The sequence below is a fragment of the Saimiri boliviensis genome, chromosome 1, assembly GCF_048565385.1.
Source record: "Saimiri boliviensis isolate mSaiBol1 chromosome 1, mSaiBol1.pri, whole genome shotgun sequence".
Classification (NCBI taxonomy): domain Eukaryota; kingdom Metazoa; phylum Chordata; class Mammalia; order Primates; family Cebidae; genus Saimiri; species Saimiri boliviensis.
Window position 1 is genome coordinate 53,835,278 of NC_133449.1, and position 12,633 is coordinate 53,847,910.

General features: G+C 34.0%; 1 protein-coding gene across 11 annotated transcripts in view; it reads right to left on the reverse strand.

Annotated features, from left to right (window-relative positions):
* DNAH6 (dynein axonemal heavy chain 6) overlaps positions 1–12,633 on the reverse strand; it is a 352,679-nt gene that overhangs the window by 253,281 nt on the left and 86,765 nt on the right. For all 11 annotated transcript variants that reach the window (XM_074397642.1, XM_039462280.2, XM_074397653.1 and 8 more), the window contains one exon: positions 9,853–10,053. In XM_074397642.1, the coding sequence (XP_074253743.1) occupies positions 9,853–10,053 (201 nt within the window). The remainder of the gene's footprint in view (positions 1–9,852; positions 10,054–12,633) is intronic.

The following is a 12,633-nucleotide window of genomic DNA, read 5'->3' on the forward strand; positions in this document are numbered from 1 at the left end:
ACATGCATGTCAATATATCTTTACAATAGCATAAATATTCCTTGGGGTATATGGCCAGCAATGAGATTTCTGAGTCAAATGCTATTTCTGGTTCTAGGTCTTTGAGGAATCACCACACTGTTTTACACAATGGTTGAACTAATTTCACCAGCAGTGTAATAGTGTTCCTATTTCTCCACAGCCTCACCATCATCTGTTGTTTCTTGACGTTTTAATAATTGCCATTCTGACTGGTGTGGGTGGTATCTCACTGTGGTTTTGATTTGCATTTCTCTAATGATAGTGATGCTGAGCTTTTTTTTTTTTTTTTTTTAATGTGTTTATTGGCTGCATAAATGTCTTCTTTTAAGAAGTGTCTGCTCATGTCGTTTGCCCAGATTGCAAAAATGTCTCCTGTTCTGTAGGTTGTCTGTTTTGATGATAGTTTCTTTTGGTGTGCAGAAGCTCTTTAGTTTAATTAAATCCCATTTGTCAATTTTTGCTTTTGTTGTAACTGCTTTTGATGTTTTGTCATGAAATCTTTGCCCACACCTATGTCCTGAATGATATTGCCCAGATTTTCTTCTAGGGTTTTTATAGTTTTGGGTTTTACATTTAAGTCTTTAATCCATCTTGAGTTAATTTTTGTATAAAGTGTAAGGAAGGGGTCCAGTTTCAATTTTCTGCATATGGCTAGCCAGTTTTCCCAGAACCATTTACTAAATAGGGAATCCTTTCTCTCCTATCTGCTTTTGTCAGGTTTGTCAAAGATCAGATGATTGTGCAGTCTTATTTCTGAAACCTCTATTCTGTGTCATTGGTCTATGTGTCTGTTTTTGTACCAGTATCATACTGTTTTGGTTACCATAGCCTTATAGTATAGTTTAAAGTTAAGCAGCATGATGCTTCCAGCTTTGTTCTTTTTGCTTATGATTGTCTTGGCTATAAGGGCTCTTTTTGGTTCCATATGAATTTTAACGTAGTTTTTTTCTAGTTCTGTGAAGAATGTGTTTTGACCATTTTTCTACCTAGTTTTGGTTTCTCTTCTCTCTAGTATTAGAAATATGAGCCCTTACTTTTATTTTATGATACAAATAGATTCTCCCTGTTTATAACTGTATTTTTACTTTGTTTACAATGTTTAGTGTATAATCAAATTTATCAATTTATTCTCTTCTTGCATCTAGACTTTTGAGTCATAGATAACTTTTTAAATGAACAAATTATAAAATAATTTGTTCATCTTTACTTAGACGTGTGTGTAGAATGTGAACTATAAATCTAATTTTATCTTTATCCAAATAGCTATTCAGTTGTACCAGCTCCATTTATGAAAAAAATTCATATTTGCCTCATTGATTTGAGATACTATATATTTTATAAATTTCTATATGTACTTTGGCGTCTATTCTATTCTACTGGTCTGACAGCTATCTGTGTGGCAGTACTATATTCTTTTAATTATAGAGTGCATATATTAAATATTTGGGTAGTATACTATGCCTCATAGCTTTTCTTTTTTCAACATTTTTGTAGTTATTCTTACATGTCTATGTATGCATATAAGCTTTATTATAAACTTGTCAGTATTTTTATTGGCATATGTTAAAATTATAAATTAACCTAGAGAGAAAAAACATCTTCATCACGTTGAGTCATCCCATTTAAGAAATTTTTTCTAAGTCTATTGTTATGTCTTCCAGAAGACTTTTTAAAAACATAAAATTGTTCTTCATATGGGTTTTTAGCATTTCTTATTAAATTTATTCCTAAATATATTGCCTTCTTTATTGCTATTGTGAAAGAAGTATTTTTCATCAGGCATTTTCAATATTCTAGAATAGTTGAGGTAGCATTGTGACTATCTGCTGGTCTTTGGAGATTTGATAAATTTCCCCCATTTGGGCCTGGTGCTTTTTGTAGAGTGTTTCTTTGGCGACTTGCTCTATATCTCCTGTAGATATTTGTAGGTGTTCTATTTCTAATATGAACAGTTCCAGTAAATATGTTTCCCTAAAAGACTCTCAATTTTAATTAACCCTGAATGTAAATGGTCTAAATGCTTCATGTAAAAGACATAGAGAGGACAGTTGGATAAAAAGACAAGACTCAACCATTTGCTGTCTTCAAGGGACCCATCTCAAATGGAAAACCAAAAAAAGCAGGAGTCACTATTCTAATAGCAGATAAATAGAGTATAAACCAACACCAATTAAGAAGGAAAAAAAAAGGGCATTACATAATGATAAAGGGTACAATTCAACAAGAAGGCTATTCTAAATATATATATATAGCCAACACTGGAACACCCAGGTTAATTAAAAAGTTACTTCTAGACCTAGAAAAAGACATGGACAGCCACACAACAATAGTGGGAAACTTGAACATGCCCACTAACAATGACAGATCATTGGGGCAGAAAACTAACAAATAAATTGTGGACTTAAACTCAACACTCAAACAACTGAACCTAATAAACATCTACAGAATACTCCACCAGACAATCACAGAATATATGTTCTTCTCATCTGTACACAGAACATATTCTAAGATTGACCAGATGTTCAGTCATAATAAGTCTCAATAAATTAAAAAAATAAAAAAATCATACCAAGTATAGTCTTGAACCACAGTGCAATAAAAATAAAAATCAGTAACAAAAAGATCTCTCAAAACTACACAAATGCATGAAAATTAAACCATTTGCTCCTGAATAACTAATGTATGAATAATAAAATTGAGGCAGAAATTTAAAAAGTTTTTCAAATCAATAAAAATAGGGACACAAATTACCAAAATACCTGGGATGAAGCTAAAGCAGTATTAAAGAAAAAAATTATCATGCTAAATGCATTCTTCAAGAAGTTAGAAAGTTCTCAAATTAAGAATCTAACTTTGCACCTAGAAGAACTGGGAAAATACAACCAACCCCAAGGCTAGCAGAAAAAAAGAAATAACTAAAATTAGAGAAGAACTGAATGAAATTGAGTAACAAAAAAATCCACACAAAAGATCAATAACACCAAAAGTTTGTTTGCTGAAAGAATAAACCAGACTGATACACTCACTAGCTAGATTAACAAATAAAAAGATCCAGATAAACACAACAAGAATTGATAAAGATGAAATTACAACAGATTCTAGAGAAATAAAAAAGATTCCCAGAGACTGTTGTGAACAATTACATGTACACAAATTAGAAAATCTAGAGGAAATGGATAAATTCCTGGAAATATATAATCTGCCAAGACTGAACCAGAATGAAAGTAAAACTCTGAACAGATCAGTAACAAGTTGTGAAATTCAATCAATACTAAAAAAACAAAACAAAACAAAACAAAAGTCCTGGACAAGATGGATACACAGTCAAATTTTTTCAGATATAAAAAGAAAGAACTGGTACCAGCCCTACTAAAACTATTCCAAAATATCAAAGAGGCAGGTTTCCTTCCTAACTCCTTCTGATAAATACTAAGCCAGTATCACCCTGACACCAATATCTGGCAGAGACACAATGAATAAAGAAAACTTCAGGTCAATATGCCTGATGAACATAGATGCAAAAAATCCATAACAAAATACTGGTGAACAGAATCTAGAAGTACATCAAAAAGTTAATAGACTTTATTCCTGGGATTCAAGGCTGGTTTAACATATGCAAATCAATAAATTTGATTCATCACATGAACAGAATTAAAAGCAAAAATCATACAATCATCTCAATAGATACAGAAACAGCTTTTGATAAAATTCAACATCCCTTCATGATAAAATCCCCAAGCAGACTAGGCATCAAAGAAATATACTTCAAAATAAGAGCCATCTATGACAAACACACAGCCAACATCATACTGCATGGGCAAAAGTTGAAACCATTCCCCTTGAGAACTAGAACAAGAGAAGAATACTCATCCTTACAGCTCCTATTTATCATAGTGCTGGAAGTTCTAGTCAGAGCAATCAAGCAAGAGAAAGATATAAAAGGCATACAAATAGGAATAGAAGAAAGCAAATGATCTCTCTTTGCTGATGATATAATTCTATACCTAAAATCCCCTAAAGACTCTGCCAAAGGGACCCTAGAACTGATAAACGACTTCAGTAAAGTTTTGGAATACAAAATAAATATACGAAAGTCAGTATCATTTCTATACACCTTAAATGGTCAAGTTGAGATTCAAATCAGTAACTCAATCCCATTTATGGTAGCCACATACATTCAAAATGAAATGCCTAGGAATACAGCCAAACCAAGAAGGTAAAAGATCTCTACTGGAAGAACTACAAAACACTGCTGAAATAAATCAGAGATGGAAAAACATTCCATGCTAGTGGACTGGAAGAATCAATATTGTTAAAATGACCATAATGCCAAAGCAATTTACAGATTCAATGCAATTCCTATCAAACTACTTACATCTTTTCTCGCAGAATTAGAAAAAACTATTCTAAAATTCATATGGAACTAAAAAAGACCCCACTAGCCAAAGCATTTCTAAGCAAAAACAACAAAGCTAAAGGTAGCATGTTACCTGGCTTCAAACTATGCTACAAGGTGACAGTAAACAAAACAACAAGGTATTGGTACAAAAACAGACACATAGACCAATAGAACAGAATAGAGAACCCAGAAATAAAGCTGCATACCCACAACCATCTAATCTTTGACAAAGCTGACAGAAGCAAGCAATGGGGAAATGATTCCCTAGTCAATAAATGGTGCTCAAATAACTCACTAGCCATATGCAGAAGAATGAAACTGCACCTCTACCTTTCACCATATACAAAAATTAACTCAAGATGGATTGGAGATTTAAATGTACAGTCACAATCTATAAAATTACTACAAGAAAACCTAGGAAATATCCTTTTCAACATAGGCTTGATAAAGAATTTTTGGTTGTTTGCAAAGACAATTGCAACAAAAATAAAAATTGACAAGTGGCACCAAATTAAACTAAAGAGCACCTGCCCAGTAAAAGAAATTATCAATAGAGTAAACAGACAACCTACAGAACAGGAGAAAATATTCACAAACTATGCATTTGACAAAGGTCTAATATCCAGAATCTATTAAAAACTTAAATCAACAAGCAAAAAAAAAAAAAAAAAAAAAAAACCTCATCAAAAAATGGGCAAAGGACATGAATAAACACCTCTGAAAAGAAGACATACAAGCAGTCAGCAAACATGAAAAAAATGCTCATTATAACTAATCATCAGAGAAATGCAAATAAAAACCACAATGAGATACCATCTCATACAAGTCAGAATGGCTGTTATGAAAGCCAATGAATAAGAGTTATTTCTCCATACCTGGGGAGGCTATGGAGAAAAGGTAATGCTTATACACAGTTGTGAAAATGTAAATTAATTCATCCACTATGAAAAGCAGTTTCAAAGAACTTAAAACAGAGCTAAGATTTGACCCAGAAATACCATTATTGGGTATGTACCTGTATTAGTCTGTTCTCACACTACTAATAAAGACATACCCAAGATTGAGTACTTCATAAAAAAAAAAAAAAGAGGTTTGATGTACTCACAGTTCCACATGGTTGGGGAGGCCTCACAATCATGGCAGAAGGCAAAGGAGGACCAAAGGCGGCCTTACATGGTGGCAAGCAAGAGAATATGTGCAGGGAAACTGCCCTATATAAAACCATCAGATCTCATGAGACTTATTCACTATCATGAGAATGACCCAGGAAAATCTGGCCCCATGATTCAATTACCTCCCACCAGGTCCCTCCCACCACATTTGGGGATTATGAGGGCTACAATTCAAGATGAGATTTGGGTGGCACACAGCCAAGCCTTATCAATACCCAAAGGAAAATATATGATTCTACCAAAAACAAGTCAGTCTTCAAATAAAACCCTCACCATTGAGACTCTAATAAGCTTCCCTGATAGGTGATATTTCACTTGTGTTGTCAAAATCCACTGCTGGAGGAATTAAGTGCCTCCTGCGTGACTCTACTGGAGAGGACTCTTGGAAGCTGTGTCTGGTTTCCTTTGAACTTTACCCCATGTGCCTCTTTCCTTTGTTAATTTGCTTTATATTCTTACAATGTAATACATCATAGCCATGAGTACAGTTATATACTAAGTCCTGTGAGGTCTCCTAGAAAATCATAGCATCCGGCATTAAGGATCCCTGACTCATAGGATCCCAAGCTCCACTTTCTTATTGTTTAATTTTGCCCCTACAACATTGAGGATTTCTTCATTTTTAGTCTTTCTAAATCATTTTGTTTTGGATTTCTGTCTTGTATCCAGCATATTGTTTTGTCTTGCCTTGTGAGCCAAATTGAAAATCTTTTTCTTTTAATAGATGAATTGAACTCTTTTATATTCATTACATTACTGATATATTTGGTCCCAACTTGGTCATATTATTTTCTCTGTGTCTTACAGTTATATGTGAGCTTCTTTCTTTCCTTCTCTGAGTGACAATATACTTTTTAAAAATACCATTAGTCACTTGTTTCCTTATTAACCTTTTATATTTTTATTTGTTGGTTTTTACTGATATTCTTTAATTTTATCCTATTAACTGTACATTAATCAATAACTTTATTCTACTTTTCTCTTATTCTCTTCCTTATTTTTAAAGTTGTATTATTTCTACTTCATTAGAATATACATTCATATACCAGTCTCCTATTCTTGTCTATATCTTTGTTTTAGGCTTAGATAGATCTACACTTAAATATGCTAAATATTCCCCACCAGCTTTTTCCCCCCAAAGTTATTTCTTAGCTGGATGAAACTTATCCTGCAGTAGGTTCCTAATGAGTACAAAATTCCCTGGGTTCTTACATGTTGAAAAATATTTTTGTATAGCCTTGATACTTAAAGGACCTGCTTGGCTAGATGAAAGTCTTGATTCACATTTTTTCCCCATGAGTTTCTTTTAAAAATGTTCCTCCATTATTGGCTCACTTTGTATGTTGTTTTTAAGAAGTCTGATGCTAGTCTAATTCTCTTACCCCTGTAAGACCTGTAGAAAAACTTTTTTAGATTTAAAATCTAATAATTTTAAAAGGCCATATCTCAGAGTTGATTGTTGTGGGTTATTTTCCAAGGAACTCTGTAGGCCCTTTCAATGTGTAGATTCAAATTTTCTTTTCCTGAACTATAGTTATATATGTTTGCTCTATCCTCTTCTTTTGCTTTTCTCTTACAGACACTCCAATTATATGTATGTTGTTTCTTCTTTGCCTCTCTTCCATTATAATAATTTTTTTCTCTGACTCCTTTTACTGATTTCTCTATCTTATTTTCATTCGTTCTCTTGGTTGTTTTCTTATCTTTCTTCTATACTCATTATTTTTTCCCATCAGTCTTCTACAGTCATGTTAAACTTTTTTTTGAGACAGAGTTTCGCTCTTGTCACCCAGGCTGGAGTGCAATGGCGCAACCTCCGCCTCCTGGGTTCAGGCAATTCTCCTGTCTCAGCCTCCTGAGTAGCTGGGATTACAGGCACACGCCACCATGCCCAGCTAATTTTTTGTATTTTTAGTAGAGACGGGGTTTCACCATGTTGACCAGGATGGTCTCGATCTCTTGACCTCATGATCCACCCACCTCGGCCTCCCAAAGTGCTGGGATTACAGGCTTGAGCCACCACGCCTGGCCTTAAACTTTTTAACTTATTCTCCTTTGAGCACTATGTAATTTAGCCTTCATTTCTGATTTTTGTCTTTTTTCCCTTCCACTTGTATTTTAAATCTTGAATTTTTAATTCAGTGTGGCTTTTTGTATATTTGAGTGCTTCTTTGAGAATATTTACTTGTGTGTAGTGTTGCTTTTGCTTCATGGTTGTTAGTAGACTTGCATGTAGTTAATCCATTTTAATTTTTTTAGCTCATGGATTGGGGTGATTTATAAGATTTTAGTTTAAGAAAATTCTGTTTTATCGGTGGAGCAAAATGAAATCCGTTTTGTTTTATTTTATGGTGACAGAGAAAAAATTGGATATATTCTCACTTATTTGATTTTTTTTTTTTTTTTTTTTTTGAGACAGAGTCTTGCTCTGCTGCCCAGGCACTGGCATGATCATGGCTCACTACAGCCTTTGCCTCTGGGGATGAAGTGATCGTCCCACCTCAGCCTCCCAAGTAGGTTCTTTGTTGTCTTGCAGAACTTATATTTTCAGTAGTTGCTTCATTTCCTCTCTATCATCCAATGTTCACATAATGCCTCATATTCTTTAGAAATTTTTAAATTTTTATTTTTAACATTATTTCCTCCCCCAGAACTAATGCCATCTTGAATAGCTTGAATTTTTAAGTCCCTTTTCAGTAGTCAGTCCTCTGATATACCAGGACTTAAAAAAATCATTTTTGGATATAGGGTAGACTTCTTTTTGGCTGTGACTTTAGATTAACCTCAGGCCTGCTGATAGCTACTTGCTTCTCTCTTTTGTAGATTTCCCAAGGACTGGCCTCCCTGTCTGCAATGGCTGTGGCAGGAGCATGAGAAAGAGGGTTCATTGGTGTTTGTGTTTATTTTTCTACTTAAACGTAATTTGACATTTGGGTATTCTCTTTCTTTTAGTTACTTGCTAAAGGCATACACGTTGCTTAGTTTTATTTGTTTTTCTTGTAAGTTCTTATTAATTTTGGAAGACATGTGGGTGATTCATATTTAGACAGTTGCCATTATCCTTGGCTCTCTGAATTGAAAATATAACTTTTAATTACAAATGTTACAGCCATAATTAAAAGAATAATTGTCTAAGGGAGAGAAATTTGAAGAGCCAAAAAACCATTTTGGTACCAGAAAATCTGGTAGTGAATGAAATAAGATTGTAGAATACCCTCCTTAGTATAAGAAGTATTAATGCAAAAGAAACAAAGAACTAGGATGAAATTTTGGAGTTGGAACATATGTCATACGTCAATTTGTATATACAGAGTCAATTTGCAATGTTAAAATTATGAAAGAGGCCAAACTAACATGGTGGGAGATTATAACTTTTGAACTGATGATTTAAAATAATGTAGCTAAGAATTCCACCATAAACAGAGACAGTAGTAGATGGAAAATGTTGTTTGCTTTTAAAAATCATACCAGGACAGTTACAACCATTATCTTGATGAAATAAAGAGATTAAAACACTGCTAATTTTAAGTTACGTAATAATGTATATATAATGGATATTTTGACGGACAAATGGGTAAATTTTAAGTGTGAGAATTACAGTGGCACTTTGCTGTCAAGGAATGAAAGGCATCTGCAGTATGTTGAGGGCTGCATTTCTATTCTCCAAACAGGAAATTAGGTTACCCAGAGATGAAGGAGAGAAACAAGCCAAGGAATAATGCTATTCTTTCCCTCTTCACATCAATCACCTCGATAAGTGTGGTTCTGAGTTTAAAAATTGGGACATCTAAGATAAAAATTTTAATGTGTTGAATAATATTTTCAAAGTCTTCAGGGGCTATGGATAGATGCCATTATATTTATTTTCTAAAGGGCCTAAAATAGTGAAACACTATGCTTCTGTTTTAATAAAACATTAGACACGTAATGAAAAAAAAATGACTTTAGTAAAGGCTCTGCCTGTGTCTCAGCATCCTTAACAGCCAGGGTTACTTCCCTAAAAATACAAGCACATGGATTGCTAATGATACGTAACTGTTTCTCCAGATATTCTGATGCTTTTTAAAAATTATTTCATGCTTAACAGAACAATTTCTAGAGAACAAAGATTATCATCAAATTTTACCATTTAGAGATTAGGCATATTCCAATTTTCATATATAGAACATTTAAAGATAAGAAAGGAAAAAAACATATATATTACTCCATTTCATCTATATTGAGAATACTATAAAATAGTTTTCATCAGAGTAAATATACCTTTATTTGAGAAATAATTGCGTGAAAATTCTTATCATCCTCAAATACTGCTGCTAAGCTTGGTCCAGTTCCACAGGTTTTTTCTTCAAGTTTGTTGTTAATATAAGGGCTGGTGAAAGCATTAAAATACGAGTCAGGCACGAGATTGGGAACTGATAATACAGTGTTTTGACAATGATTAACTGCACCCAAAATGCCATCCTGTTAGAGAGAAAAGCATAAACATAAATGTAAAAATGTATATTTACAAATATTTTTTGAATTTTATGAAATGCTAAAATAAATAAGAATAGCTTATTCAACCAGGCCAGATTTGTGCTGATTCTGCGTATATGACAAATCAAAGACATGGCCTACCTTCGGGACACATGTTTTCTAATTGACAGAGACAAAAAAAATTGCAATACATTGTGATGAGTTCTATATTTAAAGTGTGAACAAAACACCAGCAGGTCACAATGGAAGGAAAGCCAAGAAAACCTACATGAAAATGTAAAGGGAGGGTGAAAAGGGTTTATATTCTCTGAGTAGTAATTTATATTCTAGAAAGCTAATCTATGAGAAAAAATGACCTGTAAACAAAGATCTATGTGCAAGGACAATCACTGTTGTATTGCTTGTATTAATAACTAGAGAAACACTTAAGTGTTCAAAAATAGATAGTTATATAAGTTGTGATGTTTTTATACCATGGAAAATTACACATCCTTACAAAATGGCATCCACCTGAAATCATTTAATGACATGAGAAAAAGCTTGTGATATAATGTTAAAGTCTGAAAGAAAGAGAGTGAGCAGGATATAAAACTGGTATATAATATTATCTCCATGTAAATATGTATCTATATCTATCTCTGTACATAACCTCATGGCAAGGTAGGTATGTCAGCATATTAGTATGCACTAAAGATTGGATAGAGCATATAAAAATGTTAATGGGTTTTTATTTTTGGTACATAATATTATGGATTTTAAAAATAATCTTTTTCTGTGTTTTTCAAAGTCTCTTAAATGAGCATAAATTAGTTTGTAATTTATAATAATTAGAAAGTCTAATCAGAGAAAATGAGATAAAGAAAAGGTATGTCTTTAAATGAGTCTCAAAAGATGAACAGGAGCTTGTCAAGTATATAAGACAACAGTAATGCTTTCTAAGTCATTATGTGTGGGGCACAAGGGAGCAGGCAGGTGAGGCACCTAGGCTTCAGCACTAGAGTGGGGAAATAGGATATTCTGCAGATGCAGTCAGCCCCTTCATGAAAGACCTTGTGCATGATGCCAATGTTAGCCCATGGGCCAGCATTCCCCAAATCATGACCGTGGATTACCCAGAGGATAAAGGGTCCTAATTTCCAAGGTAAATTTGAGAAGTTTGAGTTACACGAAGTTAAACAGGATTTTTCTGAAGACTTTCTAAACAGGATTTTTTAAATATCTGCTAATATACAAATGTATATCACAACCCCTTTTCTCCTGAAATGCCTAACAACAAGTCACAGAGCATCCTGTGAAAGAGGTTCCTACAGGCAAGCGACAAATTTTAAGAAGGAAAGGGATATGATTAGATTTGCTTATGAGAATAATCTTGCTCTCAGCAATGTGAAAAATGGATCAGAAGGGAGAGAGGCAGGCAGATCAGAGCAGACTATTTCAGCAGGCCAGTAGAGAGATGATGAAGTTCCGATGGAAAGGACTGGCAGAGTGGGTGCAACCACGGTTTAGCACACTAGAGCTGATGACCTGATTTCAAGGAGGTAAGAGAGACTCTAGGAGAACTCTCAGACTGCTGGCATGGGCATCTTTCATTATGTTGGAGATAAGAAGGGAGGAGCACTTTTTGAAGAGGTTACGTTTAATTCCTATTAGTAAAATGAAATTAACTGTGGGAGATTCAGGTGAAGATTTCCAGGTGACCATGAGTGGGGCTTAGAAGAAAAGTACTGGATCTATAGATATAGGCATATAGATATAGGTAGAGATATAGGTAGGTGGATATAGATATGGATATATGTTTATGTCTGCATTTCTGGGCACAGGAAAGAGCACCCAGAAAGAACTGCAGGGTGTGAAGAGGAGAAGGGAGCCCTTTAGGATAGCAAGAATCAAGCAAGGATCAGATAAAAAAGAGGCTCTTGGAAAGATGATTGAGAAGGAAAAAATGCTGCTACAGAAATAGAAACAAGTGAAATTAAACCAAAGGAGGAGTCTATTTCAAGAGTCAGAAGCAGTAAACAGAATCAAATTCAGTGGGAGGTTTGTCTCACACAGCAAGAAAGATTAGAATTCAAAAGTATAGATCGAATCAAGTATTAGGAAACCACAGGTAACCTAGGAAAGAACAAAGTAAGAGATCATGACTTATGTATATGATTTTCCTTTAGATTAATCTCTGTGTATGTATGTTTGGAATCACTGGGAATGATTAAGGCTAATGACAAAATAATAGTGAAAAAATAGAAAATTTATGAGTGATAGTCCTATATATACTTCTATTGGCTGATTTTGGGTTATATGAAATAAAATCTTATTTTGGTATGAATGGACAAACATGCTAATTGTTCTCAGAGCTTGGCCATGTATGTTTCATGTGTAGAAGCTAAAAATATCCATGTGAAGAACAGAATCCTACAATAGGAAATGAGAAGGGTATCAAGTTTTTTTAGATCTTTTACCCTTGGGGGTAAAGGACAGCCAACTGCTTGTGAGAGAGCCTCCTTTAGTCATCTGCAGCCCAGGACACCTGCATCTCATGGGAAAGACATCTGTCTTGTGGCCAGGAGG